Here is a 26742-nt window from a genome sequence, read left to right as displayed (position 1 = left end):
GGCACAACGATATACGGACATTTTATTGAAAACTTTTTACTTGGAAAAATAAAATCCCAAATAATGAGGTGAGACATAAACCCACTGTTGTTGCTCTGAGGCCTGTGACTCGGTCTGTGACATTTTGTGGGGTAGGCTGTTGTTGACACGCGTTGAGTCCCAGCTTCCTAGGGAAGCTGCAAGACTTGGGGCTCTGCCCTGCAGTTGACCCAAAGTCTAGAAGTGGGCAGAGGCGGCCGCTGTCTTGCCGAGAGGCTGGGGTGAGGGGCCTGTTGCGGCTGGGAGACCGTGGCTTTCACATTGCCCAGGGCAGTGTCGAGGCCTCTCCCAGAACAGGCGAGTCTGAGGTGAAAAGGCAGCAAGGGTGGGTGACTCCCCAGGGTGGCCCTTTTGGAGGTAGACGTGATCCCAACCGTGCAAGCCAGGCTAAGACTTCAAGGGAGCAGACAGGAGCCCAGGCTCTGGCCCTAGGCCAGGATGCACTTTGGACGGTTCTTTAGGGACTAAAAGACAGTCTACACTGCTTACCTGTCGGTGGGTTCTTGCTACGAGTGGGGAGGTGAGAGCCTGCTCGGGGCTCCTGGTTCCAGGCTCATTCCCAAGGGCTGGGGTGGTGCAGCGGGAGCTGCCGGTATGGTATCCCCATCCTTCTCCCAGGCAAGGGCCCTCTGCTCCCTGATGCCCGAGCCTGAGCTCGTGAAGCGTAAGCTAGAGAGGCCGACTCGTGTTTCAGAGACTTCCGAGGGCCGGGCTCAGTCATCGGCCACGATGGAGAGGGCTCTGAGCTCGCTCAGTCTGGCCTCGTTCTCCCGCTCCCGCTGCTCATCAGGACGGCCGGGCTGGGCAAGCTGCTGGGTCAGGTCTCCGAAAATCTTGTGCATTTCCGAGTAGTACACGACCTGGGGTGGGAACGGGAGGAGGTGGGCGGTGGGGGGCTCCAGGGTACCAGCCCCCCGGGGCACGGCGGGTGGGTGGGCGGAGGGCCGGAGCCTGTGGGAAGCGGAGCGCAGGTCTCGACTCCACTCTCCCTCCACCACCGCCCCTCCCCTTGAGCTGCGTGGCAACCGCAGCCCCGGGTCCTTCAGGAACATTCACTGCCCACTGCCTGGGTGGCAGAGGGAGCAACGGGTCCTTGGTGAGGCGGGGGTGGGGGTGGGGGTGGTGGTGCTCTGCCTCCGAGCTCTCCAGGCAGCTGAGGGGGAAGGGCTGGGGGGCGTGGGTGGGTCCTCGGCGGGTCCTGGGGGCGCCAGTGAGTCAGGCCCTGTGACCAGGTGCTAACTGCTTTACAGAAGCTAGGAGAAGCTCTCATCCATGGGAGAGGGCACAGCAGCTCCCAAAGCCCTGGGCCAGCCTTAGAAGTAAAGGTGAGAGAGGGGACACGGTTCTAGCCTCCGTCCCTTCCCAGCTCATCCCACCGCCAATCACTGCCTTAGCTGCAGAGCCAGGAAAGCAGGGCCCAGAGGCCAGGCTCACTTCCGCGTTTCCCTCTGCACAGCCACCAGAGGCGGGATGGGAGAGGCGCACAGGAACCAGGCGGGGGCAGGCCGAGGAATGGGGGGACCCATGGGCAGCCCTAGATGGCTGAGAGCTGAGCAGGCCCAGGGGAGGAGGGCAGGGACCATTTCTGCCTCAGTCTCCACCTCACAACCAAATGAAGTCACGTACTTTCAAGAAAGTGTGCCACACCACTCAAACACCCCTACGTGTTACCATCTCCAGCCCCGAGTTGTCTCTGGGGAGAAGGAACTCTCCTTCTCTAGCAACCTGGAGTGCCATTACTGGCCATGCCAGGCCATGTCTTCCACACTCGCACAGCTGGGCTGAGGGGGAGCTAAATCAAGGTCTCCAAACAGGGTTGTCACCTGAGGGGACAGGGCCCGGGCTAGTGCTGGAGGGGGGAGCGGGATGCCCCCCCACCCCCCCGCCCCAGCTCCCTGCCCTGAGCCGCACTGCGCGGGCTGAGTCACTAGGAATGCTCACTTCTCCAGTGACTAATGGCAGCAGCAGCCGCGGGAGGGGGAGGCTGGCGCTGACGAGGCAGTAAACAACCCTCCGCCACCCTGCTGCCTGGTTACAGGGTATCCCTGGCTCCCAACCTGGGCAGCCTGGAGCTGTCTCCTGTGAGCAACAGGGTGGAGGGGGCAGGGCAGGTGACTGCGGGTCCGGGAGCAGAGGCACAGGACAGGGAAGTCACAGGTCTCCTGAAACACACCGTCCCCGGCCCAGGGCGAAGCTGCTGAAAGGAAGCCCGCACCTCCAGGGGCTGTGCTCTGGGGCAAGCATGGGAACCTTCCACGTCCCTATGCACGTAGCTCTCTGCCTCATTTTCCCTGAGCCCCTAAGGACACGGTCACTAACAAGTCCCGGATCCAGCATTAATCCTGCTCAGGGGTCCTGATCCCAAGTGTCCGGATCCCATGATTCCCATGGGGTTTGGTGCTCTCTGAAGACACAGGCTGGGAGGCAGGAACCAGGCTTTTCCTGGGTATCTGTGATTGTGGACTGTGTAAGAACGAGAGTGCCCACTGGAGGGCGCCAGACACTCAGGCCCAGCGCCGAGGCGGGCTGGAGGCAGACGGGGACACGTTGAGCCTTCAGTTTTGTTACCTGGTGGGGAAGGTGGCAGAGTGCTGAGCACCTGCAGTCACCTGGCGGGCGGGAGGCGGGGGGTGTTTCCCACGTGGAGAAGACCTCTTGGTTTTGGCACCTCAACCTTTTCTCTTTTACAGATGGGGAGAATACTCCCTGCTAAGGGCTTGAAGGACGTGGGGGAGGGGGAAGGAGGGCAGGAGCCACACTTTGTCTTTACACCCCTGAGTAGCAGGAGGCATGGGGTCTCGGGCCCGGTGCCACCATGGTGCACGTCCACCCGCGCCCAACCCGAGCGGGCCTGCCTTTCCGCTGGAAGATGCACCACGGCCTGGCGCCCAGGTGGGGCCCCTGCGCATGGCTCTCGCCGGGGTTTAGGGACCCCTCCAAGGGTTGCTAAAAGTCAAGACACCCCCTAGTCTTCCACCAAAAGAGAAGGACTAACTAGGGAGGGGAGGGGGTGCAGGGTCCTCGGAAAAAGGCCTTCACCTGTGGCCCCTGTCCCTGACCTGGGCCCACCAGGCAAGCGACCTGCCCATCAGGGTGAGGCGCTGGAGGTGCGGCCTGGTCTCCTCTTGCTGCTCGTGGAGAAAGAGAACTTCAGCGAAGAACTCTTCGACGACAAGGGACCTCGTGCGAAAGTTGGGATTAACCAAAGAGCAACGGAGAGACCGAAACGGGAATTCCAGCCAACAACCGGGGGGCACCCTGCATTCCTCCCTCGGGGGCAGGGCTGGGGGCAGAGAGTGGCTGAGCCCCGCTTCCGGTGTGGGGAGCAGGGCGTGGCTGGCATGAGATGGGTCTCCAAAGCCCGCGACTGCCTCCCGAGGGAAGAAGTGTTGGGCCATCATGCGGGGTGGCAGCAGCCTCACCTGTGCTCGGATCAGGGACTCAAAGCTGGGCTGGAAGTAGTCCAGTCGGCTGTTGTAGAACCGCGGCATCTCATCCAGGAGCTGCTTGTTCTTGGCCTCAAAGTCATCCCGCACGGGCCGAAGCTCTTCTCGGGCCTGAGGAGCAAGACCCTGGGTGGCACAGCTCTTGCTGGCTCATCCAGCTTCCTGAGTGGGGCACGGGGGGTGGTGGAGGTGCTGTGTGTGTGTGTATGGTGGTGGTGGTGGGAGTCAGGACATCTGGTGTCTTGGTCCCTGGGTGAAGGAGGAACTTGGCCTCCTGTCCCTGGGTGAAGGAGGAACCACGTGGCCCCCTGTCCAGCCCCAGCCCCTTCTCCCCGGTACCTGGTGGAGTTTGGCCAGCACCGGCCCTGTCTTCTCCTTCTCCTCGTACTTCTCCACCTTGGCCTGCAACCTCCTGTAGTCCTGCAAGGCCTGCTCCCGCCGTTTCACCGCCATGTTGAGGCTCGGGAAGACACTGCCAAACCTGCCGGACACAGTGGGTTGGAGACGGGCCTGTTCTTGGAGCTGCAGGCTGGCAGCTCATCGCTCATTCAAAAATATGTATCGAGCGCCTACCACGTGCCAGACTCTGTTCTAGGTCTTGGGGATCTTGCTGTGAACGAGATAGATGGGGCCCTGGCCTTGGTGGGGCACAGGCTGAGAATGTCACCTTGGGGTAAGGCCAGGGCAAGGAAGTCAGGGTAAGGGCCACTCCACCGACCTGGGTAAGACTCAGCAGGTCATGAATGCATGATGCCACTGATGCTGCCACTGCCCTTTAGCCCCCACCCCACATTTCAGAGACCTGTGCTACAGCATGGAGGAGCTGAAGACTCCTTGGAGTCTTTTTTTTTTTTTTGACCTGGTACAAAAAGATTCAGGTTCTATTAATTAGCATCAGGCATCTCAGAAGAAACAAAAGACAGATGAGCTAGCAGAGCCAGGAGAGCTCTCTGGACAATCAGGAAGGAACAGGGGTGGACAGAGCTCAGGAAGCCATCTGAGCAGATGGAGGCAGCACCCCTTGGGAGTGGGCCCGGACCCAGGGGTGCTCCGGGAGCTAGGCCAAGGGCAGTTGCTCTGAGGGCTGGTATCAGAAAAGCTGGGAGATCAAGCTTCTGTCCAACATCTTCCATTAAAAAAGTGAAAAAACTGAGACCAGGGAGATGACATGACTTGTCCAAGGTCACAATTAGGTAGTGACGGTCCAGCAGATAACTCAAGTGTCCCAGCTCTCCCTCTGGCACCTCCCTACCACCTCATGCTGCCAACAGCAGGTGACAGACCTGCAACCGAAATCTACTCCCTTATTACTCAGCCATTAACAACAAGTGAAATGATGCCATTTGCAGCAAGATGGATGGACCTAGAGATTATGACACTAAGTGAAGTAAGCCAGACAGAGAAAGACAAGTATATGATATCGCTTATATGTAGAATCTAAAATATGACACAAATGAACTTATTTACAAAACAGAAACAGACTCACAGACATAGAAAACAAACTTGCGGTCACCAAAGGGGAAAGGAGGGGGGAGGGATAAATGATAAATTAGGAGTTTGGGATTAACAGATACACACTGCTATATATAAAACAGATGAACAACAAGGTCCTACTATATAGCACAGGGAACTATATTCAGTATCTTATAATCATCTATAACAGAAAAGAATCTGAAAAATACATATATATACACACATACACATATACATATGCATGTATACACACCTGTATATATACACTATACATACATGTATATCTATAACTATATATAAAAAACGGAATCACTTTGCTGTACACCCGAAACTAAGACAACCTTGTAAATCGACTCTACTCCTATTAAATGACGACAAGCTACTCCCAGCCTTTTCTACCAACTCTGCCGGAAAAACAGGAATCCTCATGTTCTACTGTTGAAACGGCCAAACTGTCAAACCAAATGTTTGAGGAAAACGACTGCAGGAGCTCTTCCTGCCCCACCAGGACTACAAGAACCACAGGGCAGTGCTAGGGTGGCTGTTCAGCAAGAGCAGCAGCAGAGGCTCTGGCATTTTTGGCACCGTGGGTGTAATCTTTGTGACTAGGATCCTCTTTGACCGGGAAGGGCAACACAGTCTTGGGGTGGACCCAGGGCAGGACCGCATTCCAGGCAGGAATGCTGCATTCTCCTTGACTAACAAGTGTGGGAGGAGGCCAGGCCAGCCTGCAAGCAGGTTTTCTGGAACTGGAGAGAAGATGGGGCAGCTTCCTTGAACACAAAGCCTGAGGGGCTGGAGCGTCTACCTCGCAGCTGGGAGCCCGAGTGGCCGGTGGAGCCCCGGCCTCAAGCCGAGGTGACGGCGCAGTGGCTATTCGGGGGGGGTTGCGAAGCACACAGAGGGAGACCCAGGACCAGAAGCAGAGTCAGTTCTTCCCAGAGCAACTCAGAGAAGATGAAAGATGGGGCAGGAAAAAGCCTCAACAAATCAAGAGTCCACATGACATAAGAGTAATGAATACCTCTGCCAGAGAACAGAGGACAGACACTTGACGGACGCATAATGCCCCAAACAAAGCTATAGGCCCAGGCAGCAGGGTTTGATGAAACAGATAGAAAGGCCACTAAAGCGGATTCTTCTCACTCTCTGGGTGTCCGTAACGGGCTCACCACGTAGCTGGAGATGCTAACGTGGGCCAGACCACCCACGCTTCTCAGAATCCTCTCCGAATCCTCAGTCGCAGGTCCCTATACACTGCAATCAAATCAACACCTGAATGACTGCTCTGCTGGGCAGAAGACGCAGGCCTACTTGGTGCTCTGCAAACTGGACCAGCCACGCCCAGGACACAAGGTCCCCCTGGGGTAGGGCTGAACACGCCTGGGACGGCTGAGACCCTCTGGGGGAGCTGGACTCACTTCACCGCTTTTGCCTCAGGCAGTGCTACGACGGGGTCTCAGATGCCAGGTGAGCCCCTCTCCCTCGCCGGCGGAGAGGCACGTGGCTCAGGGGAGCAGGGGCACCTGGGCCTGGGAAGCCGCCACACCACCTCCCCCTGCACCCCACGTCCGCGGGGAGGAGGGCGGCACGAGTAAGGAAGGAATGTGCAGCACGGGCGTCATCTGCGGGTGGTCAAGCAGCTCTCGATACTCTGACCCCGGCAGCACTTGGACCAGTGCTCACAACCCTCTTCCCCCCAGAAAGTCCACTGGGCTTTAACTCCAGGGCCAGGGTCGTACACAACGGCAGGGCTGACTACAACATGCTGGGACTGGGCTGGCCTACAGAGGATGTAGAAATCCAGCCTCAGGGCAGGCCCTGAGCCGAGGGGGAGAAGGCGTGGATCCAGGGCTGACTGATTTCCAGGCAACCTCAGGGGACGGGTGTGTCCACAGGACACTACCTTCAGCCTTCCGGAAGCAAGGCCACGTATCCTCTGGGGGGAGGAAGCGGCTGCTCTGTGAGGCCCGAGGGAAACTTTGGTCAGCACGCTGACTTCCACCTCCCACGGCAGACAGCAGCACCCTTAGCTGAACCCAGAGGCCGCAGAGGGCTCAGCTTGATGTCCGCCGCTGCCGAGGGACGTGACTCCTTGGGCCCTGGGCCTCGGGACCGCCCGGGTAGGTGTCACGCCCTTCTCACAGTAAAGCAGGGAAGCTAAGGTCAGGCAGGGGAGATCAGACAGTGTAATCGGAGGTAGCTGACAAAAGCGGGGGGTGGGGGGTGGGGACCGAACTCTGTAATCCCTGGCTCAGGTCACTGCCCCACTGAGGCCACACCGCCTCGATTTCCGCTTTGAAGTAACAGGAAGAACTCTGCCAGCTCCACGTGCCGGGGGGTATAAACACCAGGGTACCGTTCGGGGAAAGGGGCTCCTGGCAGCAGACACCCCTCCTCGTGTGGGGTGTTTTAGTGCTGCCCCTACCTTCTCGTCAGGGCAGGGAAGCTGCAGGGAGGCAAGGACAAGCATAGGCTGGTCCCCAGAGCCCGGGCCCCTTCCAGACATGTCCCTGGGACCTGACAGGGTACCTGCTGACTTGACCTGAGAAGGATGGGGTGATCCAGCTCTCCCTGGGGCACCAAGCCTGCACTTTTATGGGGCTGCCACGAAGGAGCAAGGCTGCGGGCCCAGAACCTCTCTGCTCAGTGCCCGGCGTCCCCCTGATAATTAGTGGTGAGGGGCACATGGGAGTCCCTGGGCTAGGACCCCAGGAGGGACTCTGCCCTCCACATACAGCGCCACTCCAGCCCACGATACCTCCCTCTCCACTCAGGGGAGTGCCCGGCTCTGCCATTTTGAGAGTTCAGCTCCGTTCCTGCTTCCGCAGAAGGGGAAGAGACTTGGAGGAACAGGCCTGTCCTGTCCAGGGCTCTCCCCACTCCACTGCACTGCCCCGCCTCGGCAGTTATCATTCTGGTCCGTTTCTCGGGGGATGCCGCATGGCTTCTGCGCTACATCCTAAGCTCCTAAAGTTTGAATCGCAGAGAAGGGAGGACAGGGCTGGGCCTACCCCAGGCGCTCCTGAAGCTCTGCCCATTTCTTGCCTGTCCTAAGGTGGGGCAGCAAATGGCTCCTCAGGGTAAGCGTGGGGTGAAGAGGCATCAAGAGGTGGAGGGAAAGGGGGAGGGAGGGAGGCTGGCTGGGAGGTGGGGCATGCCTGCCATTCCTCAATCTGTGCCCACACAGCCGGGATCTTCCACCCACCAGGAAAGGGAAATTGAAAGCATCCCCATCCCACCCTGTGAACACGGCCCAGAGACTGGGGGATTAGAGGCCGAGCCCCCTGGGGGGAGGCCGGGGGCGGCGGGGTGGCCATGTGGCGATGTTCCTCATCAGAGGACAGGAAAGCTGCAGCTTCCTGTTTCCGGTGCTGGGGTCCCTGGGAGCTTCTCTCCTGGCAAGAGGCGGCAACAGGCAGTGCCGGGTTTATGTGGTTGGGGGAGATCGCATGTCGGCCACGGGATACAAAGAAGCCAGCCGGGCGGGCAGGCAGGCAGGCAGGCCTGGGGGGCTTGGGCAGAGGTCAGCGGATCTGCTGCGGAGATGGTGGCCACCCCCTCGGCCACTCACCCACCTTCCTGGCAGGTGGTGCGCGGCTGGAGTGGTGGGAAGCAGCCGCGATTTCTCTCCATTTGGCTCCAGAAGCCAGGCATCAGATTTCAGGCCCGCCTCGGTGGTGGTGAAATCAAGGCGGAAGTCAGTCCCCAGTTCTCTGGGCCGGTGTCCCCTGCCTAGCTCTGCCAGCCATGGGTGTGCACGGCAGCCTCCGTGGCAACCCCTGGGACCCCCGTGGGCACGGTCAGCTTGGCCAGGGGTCCTTCCCACCCAGTTCTGAACCCTCAGGCCTGGAGACGGGGTCACAGAGCTACTACAAGCAGCGGAGCTCTTTCCGACGCTCCCTCCTGAGCTACTGGCCTGCCCAGCACCCTGCTCCTCACATGACCCTGCGACCTGGGGCCGAGCAGGGGCTGGGGACAGGGGCCCGGGGCAGGAGCGGGGAGGAATCCCTGCGGGCCAGGTTCTGCCTGCCCTCCACGGCTAAGCCTCCAGACAGCCCAGCTTAGAAAGAGCTTTGCCTAACCCCACCCCTTGGACCTGAACAGGGAACAAGAGCTCAACAACCTGAACGCCAGGGGTCAGAGGATCAAAACCTGCTCTCTCCATCGCCCTCCGGGCCCTGACCCAGGCCTCATGGTAATTAGCACAGCCTCATTACCCAGGCCCTGGTGAGGCACCTGCCAGGGACCACCACAGAAGAGGTAATAAAGTGCAGCTGCTGGGCTGGAGCGGGAGCCTCTCTAGGCCGGAGCCGAGCTGGGAGAGGCCAGGGAGGAAGATGAAGTGATTCGGGAGCTTCAAGGCAACGTTCCTGCCTGTCTCCCGCCCAGCGCCGCCCCCCTAGGGGACCCGGGGAATAGGCCTGTCTGATCACTGACCAGGACCTGCTGGACAGAAGATGAGTCTCACAGAAGAATTTCTGACCCTGGCAGGTCATGAATCGGGGGACCTTCCCAGGCGGGACCCCGCTGCAGCACCCTTTCCCGTGTGCGGCCACCCCCCCCCCCCCCCCCACCGCTTCAAAAGCCACGTGCGGCAGGCAGCTGCTTCTCCCAACCCGGCTGAGCGAGATGAAAGGCCTCACTCATCTCCGTGGAGGCCCGGCCAAGATCTCTGCTAGCTTAACTCCACAAGCTCTGGTCCCACTGGTTCTCGGTCAGGAACAAAGGGACAATGGCAGAATGACCACAGGAGCACCGGCCGGCCACTGTGGAGGATCAGACAGGCCCTGCCACCACTGAGCGTGCCTGGCCAGGCAGGTGCTCTGGAGCTACCGGGAGTGTCAACCCCAGGGCCACAGATCAGGGAGCTGGTGTCCCCTGGAGGTTCCTGTCCACCCCGTGTGAGTCTGGGGACAGGCTGCCAGAAACGATATTCGGTCCCCAAGTGGCTGGTTGACCTGCCTTTCCAGTAACTGCCCTCAGGCCTGTGGTCCCCCCGATGACCTTTACTCACTTTTTTAAGGGTTCAATCACAGTCTTTTGTATCTGGTTCACCTGTCAAAAGAAAAACCCGATGGCGTCAAAACTGGGGGGAAGCCAGGGCTTCCCTGGTGGTGCAGGGGTTAAGAATCTGCCCACCAATGCAGGGGACACGGGTTTGAGCCCTGGCCCGGGAAGATTCCCACATGCCGCGGAGCAACTAAGCCCATGCGCCACAACTACTGAGCCTGTGCTCTAGAGCTTGCAAGCCACAACTACTGAGCTCGCATGCCACAACGACTGAGGCCCACGTGTCTAGAGCCCGTGCTCCACAACAAGAGAAGCCACTGCAATGAGAAGCCCGCACACCGCAACGAAGAGTGGCCCCCCGCTCTCCACAACTAGAGAAAGCCCGTGCACAGCAATGAAGACCCGACGCAGCCAAAATTAAAAAAAAACAACAAAAAACTGGGGGGAAGCCAGACTCTTCCCAAAAGGGGGAGCCTCCAAGTTCCTGAGAAGAGAAAGAGAGCAGGACAGGGGTACCCCGAGAGCCCCAGGCAGGGAGACACCCCTAACTGCCGCTGGAGGCAGAGATGACAACCGGGGAGCCTGAAGGGTGACAAGGCGCACCGGCCTTGTCCCGGGTCAGTTCTCATTCTGTGAAGCCGACGATGGCCTTGCTCAGTGAGGAGGCTGGGCGGGCAAGTCTGAGGGGCTACAGGCGTGGGTGGGCAGAGCCGGCCTGAGTCTCCCTCGTGGCCCCATGTGAGTGATGTGAGCTAGTGGGAGCTACGGGAAGCAGCCGGTGCGGGGGCAGGGTGGCCAGGGGAGAGCTCACAGGGCTGGGACACTCAGGTGTCCAGAGAGGAGACCAAGCCCCGATAAGGACTCCATGCAGCACTCCACCCAGAAAGAAGCCTCGAGGAGGGGGAGACCAAGACCCCAGTCACCTTCTCCTGGTTGAAGGCATCCATCCGCTTCATGGCCGTGTCCAGGGCTGTCACCATGTTCAGAAAGTCCTGGTCTTGCTCGCAGAGGGGATTGGAGAGCAAGTCCAAGGATATCTTCACAGCGGACTTGGACATGGCTGTAAGAAGTCAAAGCTCAGTGAACCAATGACAGGGCATGCTTCAAGGTCTTGTCCTCAGGACTCCCTGTCGTCCTTGGGGCCAGAGGCCTGCATCTGGACAGCCTCCATCCATGGCCACAGGCCATAAACTACACAGTACCCCAGAGGCACAAGATGCCAGTCCTTACGGTGTAATGTGCATTCCTGATACTGCTCTGGGTAATTCTTTTGAGCAGATTTACCTGTTGCAATGACTTACTTTCCAAACTCTGGATTATAACAGAATCATTTGGGCGGGAAGCTGTAAGAAATACGTATTTCTAGCTCCAAAGATTTATTTCAGTAAGCCTGGAATCCAGGAATATGCATTAAAAAAAAAAAATCTCCAGGCGGTTTGGATGTGAAGCTTGGTTTGGGGCTCCCTCACAGAAAGAGTAGCGTGGTATCTACACCAGAGAGGCAAACCTACTGTACAGCTAGAGGTAAGATTTTAGGCTTTCAATAACTCAACTTTGCCATAGATGACACCCAAAGAATGGGTGTGTTCCAATAAAACTTTATTGACAAAACTAGGCCGGATTTGCTATGGCGAGGCAACCTGTTGGCAGCTTTGGAGTTCTTGGTCCCGTGAGAGTTTTCAGGCCTCCATTACCAGCAAACGAAATCCTAGAGGGGCAGGAAAGGCTGGAGAAGGGCCTTGCTTGCCCCACAGTGTCTGTACCAGTTTCAGGGGCTCACGGGAAAACGTGTTTTTGATCTGTTTCTTATTTTATGTCATTAAATTTAAGATGCTCTTAACTGTAAGACACACCATTATTGCATAAACCGTGAAGAAAAAAAATGCTGCCAACGAAACCAGAGCGCACTACTGTTATACACCTTGATTTCTCTTGAATCTGGGGGTGTGCTGCAGTCCCCTAGCAAAAGGGCAAAATATGAGAGAAGACTAGAAATGTGAACTTCCCAGAGATGTTGAAGCAACGGAGGCAGAAACCCTCTTAAAAAAAAGTAAAGTGGCTTTGTAGGCTTAGGAGCAAACTCACGTGTCATTTGACTGGGTTATGAAACAGTCACAGACTGCGTAATTAAAAGATAGAAAACAAGGACAAAACTGGAAAGGTTTTTGAAAAATTTTTTCCCCTAATTTTTTTTTAATAGTTGAGGGAAAACCCCCCAAAAGTCAGGGGTTGGGAGGGAAGACTTTCTTCCCAATTTTCCTTTTCTTTCCTAACGCCTCCACATCTTCACGCCGATGTCTCTCTGCTAGAACCATCTGAAGTCAATGAACGGCGAGAGTCTGCGGGGTGGCCCTTTGTCTGGGAGCCCCGCCCCGAGGCATCACCGGCCTGTGTGAACACAGCAGGGTGCCGTGGCCTCCACTCTCCTCTGGAGCAGCTCACATCCCTTGTTCTACCTCTACAGGGACAGGGGAGGGGCATGGTCAGCCCAGCACAAACCGGGAGGCTGGCGGGCTTCGTACCTTAGGGAGCCCAGGAGTCCTGGACCGCACGTGGGTCTCTAGAGCCCTGACACAACCTGGGAGTGCAGGGGTCGACGAGGACCTGGCAGGGTCTGGTCACGCCTACTTGGTCTTATTTTGGACCCACAGCTTTGGATGTGAGATCCTGTCCAGGCAGCAGCTCAGGAGTTTCCAAGACCAGGAAAGGTGTAATTTGATTCCCCCCGACCGTGTGGAGCAGTGGTTCTCAAAGTGGGGTCCCTAAGCCTCACCCAGACCTGATGAATCAGAGAGTCTCGGGGTGGGCCGGGCGACCCACACTGCAGCAGGCCCTCAATGACTCTGATGCCCCAGCCAACAGTGTGCGAGGCTCTCTGGCCTGGACTGGGGGATGCAGGCTCTGGGGTGGGTGAGGGCACCACTGTTTCAGGAGGGCTTCTGATGCCCAGACTCCACGTCTGACTCGGGCCAGAAGCAGCCAGAAATCCTAGGTGCCAGGGGTCACCCATTTGTCCTGATTTCTTTGTTAAAAGCCTACACTCTCTACAGCTAGACTCCAGTTCATAGATCCCTGACGTTCTGTCCTTTCCGTTCACGCTCTGAGAGTGCAGCTGTGTGGAAAAGCAGGAAGGAAGAGAAGCACAGGCCACAGCATTTCCCTACTAGAAAGACAGCGGGAGCCACAACGAAAGATGGAATCCAGGCAACTCAGAGCTAACTACAAAACAAATAACGGACAGACTGAAAATCAGACCCGTGGCTTGCTACACACACAGTCTGGAGACGCCAGGGTCAGAAGCAGGGGCGGTCATGGCCAGACACCCCCACCCCCGTCCCCCCATCCTCTGGAGGAGCACTGGCCGGAGGCTCTGGGGCGCAGACCCCGGGAGCTGCCCTCCACCCGCCAGTGATGGCTGCTGCCGCCCCAGGGAAAGCAGGGAGTGGTGATCTGCTAAGTGAAGGGCGACCTCAAGCCACTTCTCAGGGACGTCTGCGGGGCGCCTACTAAGGGCACTTCCTTCTAAGCCAGCCCCAAAGGGACTGAGCGAGGAGGGTGTCCACCTCTGCCCCTCCCCCGTCCAGGCCGGGCACGGGGGACGGGCCGCCTACCCAGGTCGGCGTCCGTGCTCTTCTTCATGTCCTTCTGCAGCCGCTTGGTCTGCTCCTCCAGCCTGCAAGGCAGGGGCACGGGCCTGGGGACCTGGCATCACCCACCTGCTTCTGCCCCCGTTCTGCCCGTCCCCCTGAGCCGAGCCCCAAGCGACACTCAGGTCGCCTGCCAGGAAAAGGAAGGGCCTGCTCTGCGCGGATGTCCCCACTGACTGAAGGGCCACCGCGAGCTTGGCGTGAGGTGCCCAAAGGCTACGAGTTAACGACTGTCACGGAGCCACCACCCCGGGGGGAGAATTTCTGGCAGGTCGTGAACTGAGCTGCCCTTGGCTCCCAGGGTGAGTGGACGAGGCAGCCCAGGCAGAAGGCTCTCTTCCTTCTCGGAGCAGCCCCCTCCCTGCCCTCCCTTCTGGGGGTTGACACTCACTGCTGGAGTTTTCCATACTCCCTTTCAAAGTCTCTTTCCACCTGTAAGGGAAGCGACAACTCAATCACTGGAGGAATGACAGCAGGCTGGAGAAAATCTGTCACCTACGAAACTCCCTCCACGCCCTCCCCGCACCCCTTCTGCAGAAAGCACCACCATCCAGTCCACACAAGCACCAGCACACCGTTCGTGACAGAAGCCCTGTGTTCCCAAATTAATTAAGTGTTTGACTTAGGTCAAAGGACGCCCCTCCCAGACGGGCCAGCCAGGCAGGTACCAGCGGATCCCGGCTGGCTCTGTTCTTCCACCTCAGGGAGCGAGGCTGGGCTGTGCTCCCTCCCCTCCCCTGCGGGGTCTGGGTAAGGGGCTCAGAGTGTGATGGAAACTCATCATCGGGGAAGAGGCAGGGCACGGAGGAAAGCGGGCGGGTTGGCGTCCGGTCCTGTCCCTGCCGCTCAGCAGCTCTGGGGCGGGAACGGCTCCCCTCCCCTCCCAGTCCTGGTTTCCTCACAGGTCCAGAACCTGCTGCGTTCAGGGTGGATCAAGAAAGACCAGGTATCCCCGCTCTGTGCGCTGGGATGCAGCCATCACAGATATGATTATCGACTCAGGCAAGGCTCTCTAAATTCTGGATGAGTCATCAGATTTCCCTGATACTTAGACCGAGTGGGTATGCGCCCTGACCCCAGTTCTTCGGCCTACAGGGCAGGTGAAGCCAGGAAAGTCACTTGCACTTCTAGAGCCTGAATCTCCCCATCTGTAAAGTGGGGCCCAGGCAACGGTCGCAGGAGAGTGGTCTGCGGAGTCCTGACGTCTGAGGGCCGATAGGAGGACGGAGCCCCCGCCTCTGCTTTGTCTTCTTCCAAGGAGGCCGAACAGCTCCCTGCATGCCTTGTTGAGGCGCCACACTCTCCCGTGACCGGCTTCTCCTCCATCACTCACCTGGCAGGCAGGTGCGCTGACGGCCCTCACCGCACTGAGGTCACCGGGACAGAGAGGGAGTCACCTGAGCAAGGTCACACCACTAGTAAGCGGCAGGCCTGGGGTCTGAACACGGGCGGGCGGCCTGGCTCCCAGGCCTGCGCCCTCTATTGTCATTCTACCTAAGGGGGAAAAGCTCTGGCTGATGAACTAAAGCCATGACCTATGAGAGCACCTTCCTGGCGGCTGCCCCGAGACTCCCGCCAGGGAGAGCCGTAAATCCTGGCTATCACAGGCTGGAGGTGAAGGAGTGTGGATTTGCAGTGATCATCAAAGCCCCGCTGTGCCTCACCAGGAGTCTTCTAAAACCCCGTTGGCCTCATGCTCCATGTTTGGATTAAGGTAAATTTGACAGTCGTAGACTGTCGGAACATTATTCAGGCCAATTATTTCACAAGATAAATGAGAATGCCACCCAGAGGGGGGAAGTGATTTACATCAGGACACAGAGCTAGTGTGTGGCAAAGCAGGGCTAGAATTCAGACTCCTAATCCAGGCCTTTTTTTTTTTTTTTTTAAACTGCATTCATTAATCCCACAAACATTTATTGAGCACCAATTAAGTGTAGTGCATTCTGCCAGGTGCCAGGGATACACTGGTGAATAAAACAGACACGGGGGCTTCCCTGGTGGTGCAGTCGTTGAGAGTCCACCTGCCAATGCAGGGGACACGGGCTTGAGCCCTGGTCCGGGAAGATCCCAAGTGCCTCGAAGCAACTAAGCCCGTGAGCCACAACTAGTGAGCCCGCGTGCCACAACTACTGAAGCCTGCGCACTTAGAGCCTGTGCTCCACAACAAGAGAAGCCACCATAATGAGAAGCGCGTGCACCACAACGAAGAGTAGTCCCCGCTCGCCGCAACTAGAGAAAGCCTGCACGCAGCAATGAAGACCCAACACAGCCAAAAATAAATAATAAAAAAAAAACCAAAACAGACACGGGTCCTGGTCGGGAGATCAAAAGAACAAACACACACGTGACGGGCGGCTGTGGGGAGCCCCATGGAGGGCAAGGAAGGGCCCAGTGAGGCCTGACACAGAGGCCCTACTTAGCATCCGACCTCAGGGCTTGACAATGGGGCTCTCTTGCATGGAGATGGCTCGCCTTCCTCATTTGAACTGTAAAACTCAGAAGCAGAAACACATGGTCTTCCCCTTACATTCTGATTCTAACATCTAGGACCTTCCACAAAGTTGTGAAGTAAAATTCATCACTAGGAATTCCCTGTCAGTCCAGTGGTTAGGACTCCGCATTCTAACAGACGAGGGCCCAGGTTCAATCCCTGGTCCCAGAACTAAGTCCCAAAGCCACGTGGTGCAGCAAAATCAATCAATCAATCAATCAATCAATCACTGGTGCCCTAGCCTCCTGCCCTACAGTCTTTTCCTCTCTTTTCAACAGACCCACTTTTTCTCCATCTGGGAACCCAACATTTTCATCATCACCTTTTGTATGACCCACCAAAAGATTCTCTCAAGAAAAAATTCATAATTCACTCCCGCTAAAGTGCATGTGCCTGATAAAAGTTTAAAGTGCTATCTAAGTCGGGGGGATTTGTAGCTGGACACGAATCAGAGTCTTAGCTGAAGGTCCGAACAGCTGCTGGTGTGATCGTGGATGGGAGATTTGTTCTGGAGCAAATGGGCCTCGCCCTGCCCTTTGGAGTCCGCACTGAAGTTAGTCTAGTCCTTTTTTCAACAGCGCCCGGGGGAAGGCGGTGGAGGGGAGCAAGCAGACAGAAGATATGAACTCTGATACTAGATGAGGAGCTTTAGAAACATTTCCAACATTTTGAGCCTCGGTTTCTTTTCTAATAAAATGGGATAGTTTCACTTGGTCTCAGCCCATGGGAATTTCAGGTGGCTGACAAGGCAGTGGGCTGGCAGCTTCAGCCTTGCTGGCCTGTTTGGAGGATTAACGAGCAGTATGTGTAGAGCACAGAGCACAGTGCCCGGCTTACACACGGGGTCTCCCTGCTCCCCTCCACTGGGGTGGTGAGAGGGCCAGGGGTCTGAGGAAGCAGACTGGTCTGTGACCCTCTGGCACAGAGCACTCAGTCAGCTGGCAGGTGGGGTAAAGCCTGGGCCCTGTGCCTGGGGCCACAGAGGGGCCTCCCTCCACTGGACACGTCTCCTTTCTTACTTTGTAGGATGTGACAGCTGAGCTGAGTCTTTACGTTGCACAAGTATTTTTTCTGCCGAAAAGATGAAGTTGAAATTAAGGATGCCCTGGCCAGGGTCCAGCTCTCCTGAAGACCAAGAGCAGAGAGCAGGTACCCTGGGGGTGGGTGGGCGAGAAGGGAGGCGAGGGCCAGGCTCCCCTCGCTCTCTTGCGCAATCCCCAGCGTGCTGTGTGGGATGTCAGGGAACACCTGGTCTCCCGGGCTGCCACTGCTGGAACTTGCACAGAGAAGGACCGCAGGTTTCCAACTGGCTGAGGAGAAACTCAGGGTCTCACGCTGGAAGTGGAGAAGTGGGGAGCTTGAGTCTTCTGCTCTCCCAGCTCAAGGCCATCTGACAGCCTAAGAGAAGGTCAAGAACGCTTCACCTCTTTTGTCGGTAGCCAGCTGGCGTTGCTTCCACAGCTCACTGCTCCTGAGGTCTCTCTCCTCCCCGGGGGAAAGATCTGAGAGGCACAGCACCGGGATTCTAGGCCCTCAGACAACGGCTGAGGGGATCAAGGGACACACTGGAGTCTCATTCCAAGGTATATCCGTGCAGAGGGAAGGAGCCAAATACAAAAGATCTGAACATCTCTGGATGCTTGATGCCTTTGCCAAAAAGGCAACTGGACCCCGGTCAACAATGCAAGTGTAAACACATGTGCACGACTGTCGGCAGGTCAGGGTGGGCTGGGTCAGGCTGGCGAGGTCAGCGCAGGGAGGGTCAAGCACCGAGACTGCCTCAGCAACCCCTGCATTCTCGGAGGCTCAGGGTTGCAGGAGGGGCCGTGCTGCTCACAGCTTGTCCCCAGGGCCTAGGTCAGGCTGCCACACGGCAGGAGCTTGGTGGTTGTTAAGTGAATAGTGGGCTGAGTTCCCACCCACTCACACTCATGGTGAAGGGAAGAGGGAGGGCAGCAGGCAGGGCCAGGCTCTAATCCCGGGGCTAAGCGGAGCCAGATTGGGTCTGAGGCAGAGCAAGCCCTGTGCCTTCTGAGAAGCTCCTCTTCCAGGGCGGCTCAGGGTGGAGAGCGGCCTGCCTTTGGTTTGTTACAAAGGGTCCCTCCACTTTGCACTTGAAAACCCTTCTCAGGTGAAGGCGCGACCTGCAGGGACTCCCATCTGCCTTGACCTTCCAGAGCGCCTGCCTCGCTAGGAATCTAGGGGTGTGCGAGACCCAGGGAAACCCTTGCTTCAATGTGCGAAGCCTTCCATCATGCCGGGTGCAGAGGGAGGTGCAGCATCTCTTTGCTGTACCAAGATGCTCCAGCTCCTTCATGAGCTGGGGCAGCGGGAGGGGACTAAGCAGAAGGTTAGGACTGGAAAGTGGGGGAGTGTTTGTCCTTCCATTTCAGCCCCAGTGGTCAGCCCCTGCAGAGAACACGCCCTTCCAGCCAAAGCCTTGACAATACTGGAATCTGTGTTAATAACCTGGGCACAGCAGAATGGGGAGGGCAAACGCACAATGCTTTCTTTGTGTCTGATGGTTGGGTGCCTTGAGCCAAAAACCTCCTGAAACTCCCTGAAGATAACATGAGCTTTTCTTCCCATGACAGGGATGCCACGACTTCCAATAACCCAGACAGCCACATCTGCTCCCCTCCCCGAGAGTGCCTGGACAGGAAAAATAGAGTGCGTCACCCATGTTCGGGGGCAGCTGCCAGAGATGCTGAGACAACTGTACAGCCTCGGCCTGTTTGGGGGCCAGGAGGGGGCTTGTGCGGGGGAGGGTAGGGAGACTCCGAAGAGGTAGGGTCTTGCTACACAGACTTCAGTGCCTCTGGGGAGTTGAGGAAGCAAAGGACTCTATTCCTCGCGAGAGATCAAAGGCCCAGCCTACCATTTCATTGTACTGGGGAATCCAGCTGCTTGGGACAGGCTGGGTCCTTGGCGGTGTATTAAGAGTCAAATCAGCTATCGTCTCATAATGCAGTTAATATTTACTGAGGGCTCACTACGTGCCAGGCACTGTGCTAAGTGCTTCATATGCATTACCTCATGTAAGATGCATAATACTTACATCAATGACATAGGAGCTAGCATCATCCTCACTTCACAAAGGAGAAAATGAGGGCTCAGGGAGGGTAAGGAACTTGCTAAAGGTCACGGACAACGCGTGGCAGGGCCAGGATGGGAATCCAGGCAGGGAACCTTCCAAATCCAGTTTCATAACCAGTTCTTGATGCCCAGCCTGTCTGGAGGAGCTGATGCCAGGTGTTAGAGGGCTACAATTCCATCCCAAACACGACAGATGCCAGGAAGGGAAGAGGGAGGTCAAGGGCCCATCCACAGGCACTGAGATTGTCCATCTGCCCTTCCTCCGGGGAGTCCTGGCCACCCCTTAGAGTAAAAGACCTAGAGACCTTTCCAACAACAAATTCTGGCAAGGAAGCTAGAAACCGCATGCTACCCTATACTTTTCCATGGAGAACAAAGGCTATTTCCATCAAGGTTGGGGTGTTAGGAGAAATGTTTGTTTGTTTGTTTGTTTTTTGGTAGTGAGTGCTGGGAATAAAAGACCCTTCTCGAAACCACTTCCCTTTCAGATCTGCCCTGGATTAAACTCTGGAGACTCAAAGCCACACCTTCCCACTTCCTGTAGCTGGCTGGAGCACGCCCAGATTCTTCGTGCTTCAGCTGAGAGCCTCCACAGCTGGTCAGCCTCTGCATGGGAGGTATACTCTGAGTCTGTCCTTGGCCTGCCTTTGCTTGAAAAAAAGGGAGGGCCCTTTTAACATGGACCCATTTCCTTTTAAGTGACCTAACTTTGGATTTCCCAAAGATGGAGCCAGTGCTCAGATGCGTGCTGCACTTCCCCTCCCGCCAAACCCAGTTCAGAGTCCGGAGCTGAGGAGGGCCAAGGTTATAAGACAAGAACCGTCTTATAAGCGGCTGGGATGACAGTCCAGGGCCTCCAGCAGGCTGACAGTGCTAACCTTACAGATATAGTCTCTCACGTTAAACCCTCAAGAGCCTCACCCACGTTGGTGGGTGAGGGGCTGGAGAGGCCATTCTTTTTTTTCAAATTAATTAATTAATTTTTGGCCACGTTGGGTCTTTGTTGCTGCACATGAGCTTTCTCTAGTTGTGGCAGGCGGGGGCTACTCTTCGTTGCAGTGCACGGGCTGCTCACTGCAGCGGCCTCTTGTTGCGGAGCACGGGCTCTAGGCGCGCAGGCTCAGGAGTTGTGGCACTCGGGCTCTAGAGCACAGGCTCAGTAGTTGTGGCACCTGGGCTTAGTTGCTCCGTGGCATGTGGGATCTTCCCGGACCAGGGCTCGAACCCGTGTCCCCTGCATTGGCAGGCAGATTCTTAACCCCTGTGCCACCAGTGAAGTCCTATGGAGAGGCCATTCTTGACTAGAATTCCAAAACCTCAGGAGATCTTCACAGCCCGAGTGAGCTCGCATGAAGCTATGGAAAGTGTACGAAACGGAGCCTCAAACTTGAGTTCTAATTCCAGCTCCATCAGAATTAGGTTTATGAAACGTAATTCTTAGAAAGTCACAAAAACTCCGTGGGCCTTGGTTTCCTCGTCAGGAAAACTCAGAAGGTTGGACTGGATGATCTCTAAGGGCTTCCAGTGTTTTTTTTTTTTGGCCACACTGCATAGCTTGCAGGACCTTAGTTCCCCAACAAGGGATCGAACCTGGGCCCCCTGCGGTGGAAAGAGTGGAGTCCTAACAATTGGACTGCTAGGGAAGTCCCACAGTTCTAACTTTCTGAGAATCTAGATTCTCCTCCTCTTCCATTGTGGCAATAAAAGAGAGACAAAAACTGTGGACTTACAAAGGGGTAGGATTCAATCATGCCCTCCCAGTGAGTGGCTCCGGGTCCTGGCTAAGAATGAATGTAGCAGCAGAGAGAAGGGGACCTGGACATCCCAGGGAGGCTTTCTGGCCTTTTACGCAGCCTGAGGCGGCGGGAGATAGAGGCCTGGGACGTGTCCTTGGCGGGAGCCTATGTCTCAGGAACCCTTTCAGGAAAGTGCAGACTGTCACGCTAGACCCCAGTGCTGGGCCGTTCAGAAGCAGGGTGTCTGTCCTCACTTTGTAACCCACCTCTTCCACCTGCCCAAGGAAGGGGAGGGGCCCAGGCTGACCTGAGGGAGGAAAGTGTCCCAGGATAGGAGGGCCCTATAAGCCCCCGCCTGTGTGAGGTTCTAGAGCAGCACAACTGGGAATAATAAGGCCTGGGTTCTGCCTTCCCAGCACCACCATTCACTGAGTCAAAGCTCCGGTTCTACACAAAGGCCACGTGAGTCTCGGAGTGAAAGAACTGGTTACTCACTGTTTTGGGGACAATCTGTTTCTTGGGCTGCCCAATCTTGAAAGGAATCCTGTAAGACAAAGAGTCAAAGAGGAAGGTTAGGAGAAATGGGGAAGGATGTGGCTGAAAAGACTTGATGAGGTACGGCCACTTCCCCCCTGGAAGGAGTGCCTCACTCCCGGGACTCGTACCACGTGCCTGCGGGTCTAGGACCATCAGCAACCAGGCTGGGCTCCAGAAGAACGGTCCCCCATGGACAGAATCAGATGGAGGTGCCCCAGGGCATCTTTCTCTGCAATGTCTACATACATTGCAAAGGTGAAGGCAGGAAAGGTGAGATACTGTACTAGTAACAGTCACTACAAACCTTGTGTCTTGAGGAGCTGCGAAGTCAGAGGTTGCAGGCTCACCTGGACAGCTATCATCCTTGAAAACGTGCCTTTAGAAAACGCCGCAAAGCCCACTATCATCAGTAGCAGGTGCTTCCCTACTTCTCTATAGAGAGACAGACTGTGGAGGGCTTCTTGTGGGGCTGGGGAGAGATGACGAATTGTAGGAGCACTGAGGACCAGTCAGGCTGGGTTATTTCCCGTGAGAACTGACAACATCTAAAGAAAGCTAGCTTGGAGAAGAATCTGAATCCAGTTCAAGTCTGCCCTGAACTTGCTGGGAAGCTCTGCACCTCAGGTTCCCCACTTGGAAATGGAAGAAGGCGTGGCATAATGGAAGGAAGGTCATGGTCCAGGAGTGAAACCCTGAGCGCTAACCCCGCCTCCACCCCTGAGGAGCGGGACGCCAGGAAATGACTGCGCCGGCACTTAATTTCCTACTCTGTGAAACAAGAGGGTTAAACTGGGTAATCTAGAAGCTTCCTTCAAGCGCTGAAAATTCTCCCATCCTACAGTTCTGAGAATTAAAGAAGCCACAGGGCATCCCCACAGCTACAGAAACGCGGGCTTCTCCCACCAAGGTAGGAGTGAGTTAAGCATCCCTGGCTGGGATCAGCTCAGGGAAGAGCCCTGAGGGTGCAGGTTGGACCCCACTCTCACTGCTCTCCTTCCAGTGCTCAGGACCAGTGGTCCCTTCCATTCAAACCTCCCGCTCCCACTCCTTCGCCCCCACCCCCTCCACCAGGCCCCTCCCTCCACACCCCCCTCTCCCCAAGCCTGGCTCCTCTTGGCCCACACTGACCAACACTGCCGCTAAGGCCAGTGGTATAATTAACCACCGATAATAACCCCAGACAACGATCTGGTTGAGAGGATGGGCCAGCCTGAGTCACAGCGGTTTAAATTTAATTTCTGGAGGACATCCTGTTTATTGTTAATCCAGCCCCGTAGTTTAGGAGCGTTAACCCTTTGGGGGCTGGCTGATTCACGTGGCTTCTGTAAACAAATAATCTCTGGCTATGTAATTACCAAGGGAAGGTAAGCTATGGAATTGAAAAGGAAAGAAAAAATGAAATTGCCATTTCCCTCTCTCAGACCTGAAGAAGAAAGGTTAAGGGGACAGGAGAGCCTTAGTCCTCTCCCCCCGCAACAGTTACTTCTGCCCAAATCAGGGACTCGAGTTGACTGACACAATGGTTTTGGACAGTGAGCAACTGCCCGCAAGGACCATTCTGGTGACAGTGCAAATGAGGCCCTGGTGGCACTGCAAAAAGACCGATCCTGCTCTGTGTGAAGCATGTTGTCATATAAAAGGCTCTGGACCAGGAATCAGAAACCCTGGTCTTGGGCTTCCCTGGTGGCGCAGTAGTTGAGAGTCCGCCTGCCGATGCAGGGGACGTGGGTTCGTGCCCCGGTCCGGGAAGATCCCACATGCCGCAGAGCGGCTGGGCCCGTGAGCCATGGCCGCTGGGCCTGCGCGTCCGGAGCCTGTGCTCTGCAACGGGAGAGGCCACAACAGAGAGAGGCCCGCGTACCGCAAAAAAAAAAAAAAAAAAAAAAAAGAAACCATGGTCTCTGCCTCTGACTAGTTTCTTAAACAAACTATAAAACAAAGGAGCTGGACTACGTAGCCCTTTCAGCTTACCTAAAACTTGAATTCTAAACTGAATCTCCACTCCAAGAACATGGGGAGCAGAATGCGCATTCTAAAGAGCCCTCAGAGCGGTCCTCAAAGTGACTCTAACGTGGCGTCTAGTACTACAGACTAGCTACAAAGGAATTAGGAACTTAGATTCCATTATTTGTGGTGCCACAGCCTCTCTCTAAATCTTAATTTAGAATCACAGTATTTTTAGAGCTGCAAGTTACCATAGAAATTTTTCCAGTTCAACCCTCTCATTTTGGAGATGCGGAAGCAGATCTGGAGGGGTTCAGTGACTAGCCCAGGGTCATTCAGCAACAGGACCCAGAACAAACAATCAGGGTTGTGATTTCTTGTCCAGTTTTCTCTCTACTACTCACGGTTCAATACTCTTTCACATAGATATGTCATATGTGTTTGAAGGAACTAGGAAAAAAATCATCTGGTCAAAATACCTAATCTTAAAATACTATGGAATTTAGAAAGGGTTCATTGTTAAAAGCCTGGAAATGAAAGAGGACCGTGTTATCAGGAGGAGGCTGGTGCTGAACTGGGTGCTTCTGCACAAATGAGAGGCCGTGTGAACTGTGTAGAAGGAACCAGGCCTCTGTAATCTCACTGCAGCTCCTGACAATCACCTATAACTTTATCATATGACTCTGATTCGTTTTCACCTCACCTCTTCAAAAGCCATCTCCCTGCCTGAAGAATGCCTTAAAAAAAAAAAAGTAACATTTGATTAGAAAAGTTTTAGATTTACAGAACAATTGTAAAGACAGTACCTAACTCCATATATCCCACACCCAGTTTCCCTTACTATTAACATCTTATATTCGTATGGCATATTTGTCACAATTAGCAAACCAATCCTGAAATATTGAAGTCTACATTTTATTCAGATTCCCTTAGTTTTCACCTAACGTCCCCTTTAAGTTCCAGGACCCCAGCCAGGTTGCCGCATTCCATTTAGTCATTGTCTCCTCAGGCTCCTCCTGATATTTTCTCAGACTTTCCCTGTTTTTGATGACCTCGACAGTTTTAAGGAGTGCTGGTCAGGTACTCTATAGAAATGTCCCTCAACTGGGACTTGTCTGCTATTTTTCTCATGACTAGACTGGCGTTACAGGTTCTGGAGGGAAGGAGTGAAGTGCCATTCTTGCCACATCATACTGAGGGTTCGAGCTATCAACCCAACTTCCTACTGCTGATGTGAGTCTCCGTCACTGGGCTGAAGCAGCCTTTCCCGGGATTCTCCGATATATGGTCCCTCCCCCTCCCCCCCCACGACCCCCCCCACCTTTGGAAGGAAGCCACTGGGCACAGCCCACACTTAAGAAATGAGAAGTAATACTCCACCTTTTTGCGGGCAGAGTACTGGCATAAGTTATTTGGGATTCTGCATGGGAGATTTCTGTTCTCTATTTATTTATTCAGTCACTTATAGCAGTATAAATGCATCGATATTTATTTTATATGGGTTATAATCCAATCCTACTTTATTCTGTTGCTCAAACTGTTCCAGCTTTGGCCATTGGGAGCTCCTTCAGTTGACTCCTGTGTCTTTCTGACATACCCACATCAGTGTGTGTGCGTGTGTGTGTGTGTGCGCGCGCGCGCGTGTGTGTGTGTGTGTGTGTGTGTGTGTGTGTGTGTTTTGTTTAGTACTTCCTTGTTTTCTGGACTATGAACTGCTCCAGGCTTACCCTGTACATTTCCTGAGCCAGCCCTAGAACTGGTCGAGGAACTTCCTAAACCAGCAGTCACTGTGCCTCTATAATATGGTCTCACCCCGCCTTTTAGTTTCCCTTCCCATTCACCCAGTACAACCACTCTGATTCAGCCAAGTGGCTGTTCATTTATCCCCCAAATCTAGACGCCTTATAAACAACTTCCTGTCCCAAAGTGGAGGTCCATGTTTTAGTGCCAACATGTCATTAATAATGTCATCAGGACAAAAGGCATAAAACTTGGACTGTCCAGGGCAACTGGGACATACGGCCACCCCACCCCGAGGGAACCTTTCCCTTCTCCTGGCTTCATCAAAGCTGTTCTGACTCCCAAACCTTGCTTACCTTCTTCAAGATGTCTACGACTTTATTAGGCATTTAAAAATATTCTACCTTTTACAGTTGATTATAGTTCATCTCTTTAAAAAGTAAAACATGCTCATCAGAGAAAACTTGAGAAGTACAGAAAGCCTAAAAGAGAGAGAAGAGAGGGAGAGACAAAGAGAAGGAAAAGAAGGAAAAGAAAAAAACCCCAAATAGCCCTCCGTCTCATATTGAAAAGATAACCAAGGTTAATGTTTTGGTGTTAATTATATTTTAAACATTTTCAGAAAGAAAAAAACCTGAAGCAGATATGCCAAATGTTAGTAGTTAATTCCGGGTGGTGAGAATATGATTACTGTTTTCTTTTTTGCACTTTCCATATCTCTCAAATAAACTGAAGAAAAAAAATCCCTTAAGTTCTTTTCCTTGACTATAAAAATAACACCTGATCAGTGTCAAAAACTTGGAAAACCACAAAGGACAAACACACACACACAGATACAAATACACAAAATCCCAGAGAAAAAGTAATACCCCAAATTTCAGTGTGTACAGCATATGCATGTTTACACAACTTTTAAAAAAATAAAGGAAACATATATCAGGAGTGCTTTTATATGCCAATACACAAGTTTTCATCAGCCTGACTTTTAAGAGCTACCTAGTATTTCATTAATCAACTGTGTCACTAGTTTTCTTTTTGTAACCCACATGGCTTACATTATCATTTCAACTGCCTCAAGTTTTTCTTCTAATATAAACAAAAACCAACGGCTAAATCTTTGGGCATATCAAGGATTAGTCACATAGGATAAATTCTTAGTATTGGAATTGCTGGGTCAAAGGATACATGCATGTTCAAGGCTTTGATTCGCTTGCCAAATTGCCCGAGACAGACTGAAACAGTTTACATTTTTTAAAGGATTGAAATCATTTACCACCAGTCCCAGGATTTTTTTCCTGTCTTAACGTTTACCTTTCCATTTTGTACATGTGTGTGTTTAATGTACAGAGGCTTTTAATTTGTATGAAGTGAAACTGCCCAAATCTGTCTCTTTCCTTTATGATTTCTTCTTTTGGTGTCATACTGAGAAAGACCTGCCTCTTCCACTCCAACACAGAAAAATTTCACCTGGACCTACTTTTTACTTTTATGATTTCCTTCTACTAATCTAAGTTTTGCTCTTATCAAAGTTATACATGTGCATAGTTTAACAAGGCAACAATGTTTGCTAAGTAAAA

The 26742-nt window shown here is 54.5% G+C and overlaps 1 protein-coding gene across 12 annotated transcripts in view; it reads right to left on the bottom strand.

Annotated features, from left to right (window-relative positions):
* Positions 1–26742, bottom strand: part of BIN3 (bridging integrator 3) — a 58576-nt gene that overhangs the window by 12450 nt on the left and 19384 nt on the right. Inside the window, exons 2-10 of one of the 12 annotated variants that reach the window (XR_002643134.3) lie at positions 21440–21488; positions 14010–14050; positions 13583–13644; positions 10895–11031; positions 9976–10016; positions 3825–3966; positions 3462–3596; positions 529–899; positions 17–342 (exon numbers count right to left, since the gene is read on the bottom strand). Coding sequence is in view for 11 of the 12 variants with exons in the window: in XM_089912859.1 (XP_089768985.1) it covers positions 3075–3596; positions 3825–3966; positions 9976–10016; positions 10895–11031; positions 14010–14050; positions 21440–21488; positions 21786–21888 (1035 nt within the window). In the remaining variant the exon portion in view is untranslated. The other 11 variants (XM_022562931.3, XM_089912865.1, XM_089912862.1 and 8 more) reach the window with 11 other exon arrangements.

Source organism: Delphinapterus leucas, chromosome 6 (genome assembly GCF_059928025.1).
Source record: "Delphinapterus leucas isolate spDelLeu-1000000601 "Yukka" chromosome 6, BTC_Dleu_Yukka2, whole genome shotgun sequence".
Classification (NCBI taxonomy): domain Eukaryota; kingdom Metazoa; phylum Chordata; class Mammalia; order Artiodactyla; family Monodontidae; genus Delphinapterus; species Delphinapterus leucas.
The sequence above is the reverse complement of the archived record's forward strand: the minus strand, read 5'-3'. Positions and strand labels throughout refer to the sequence as shown.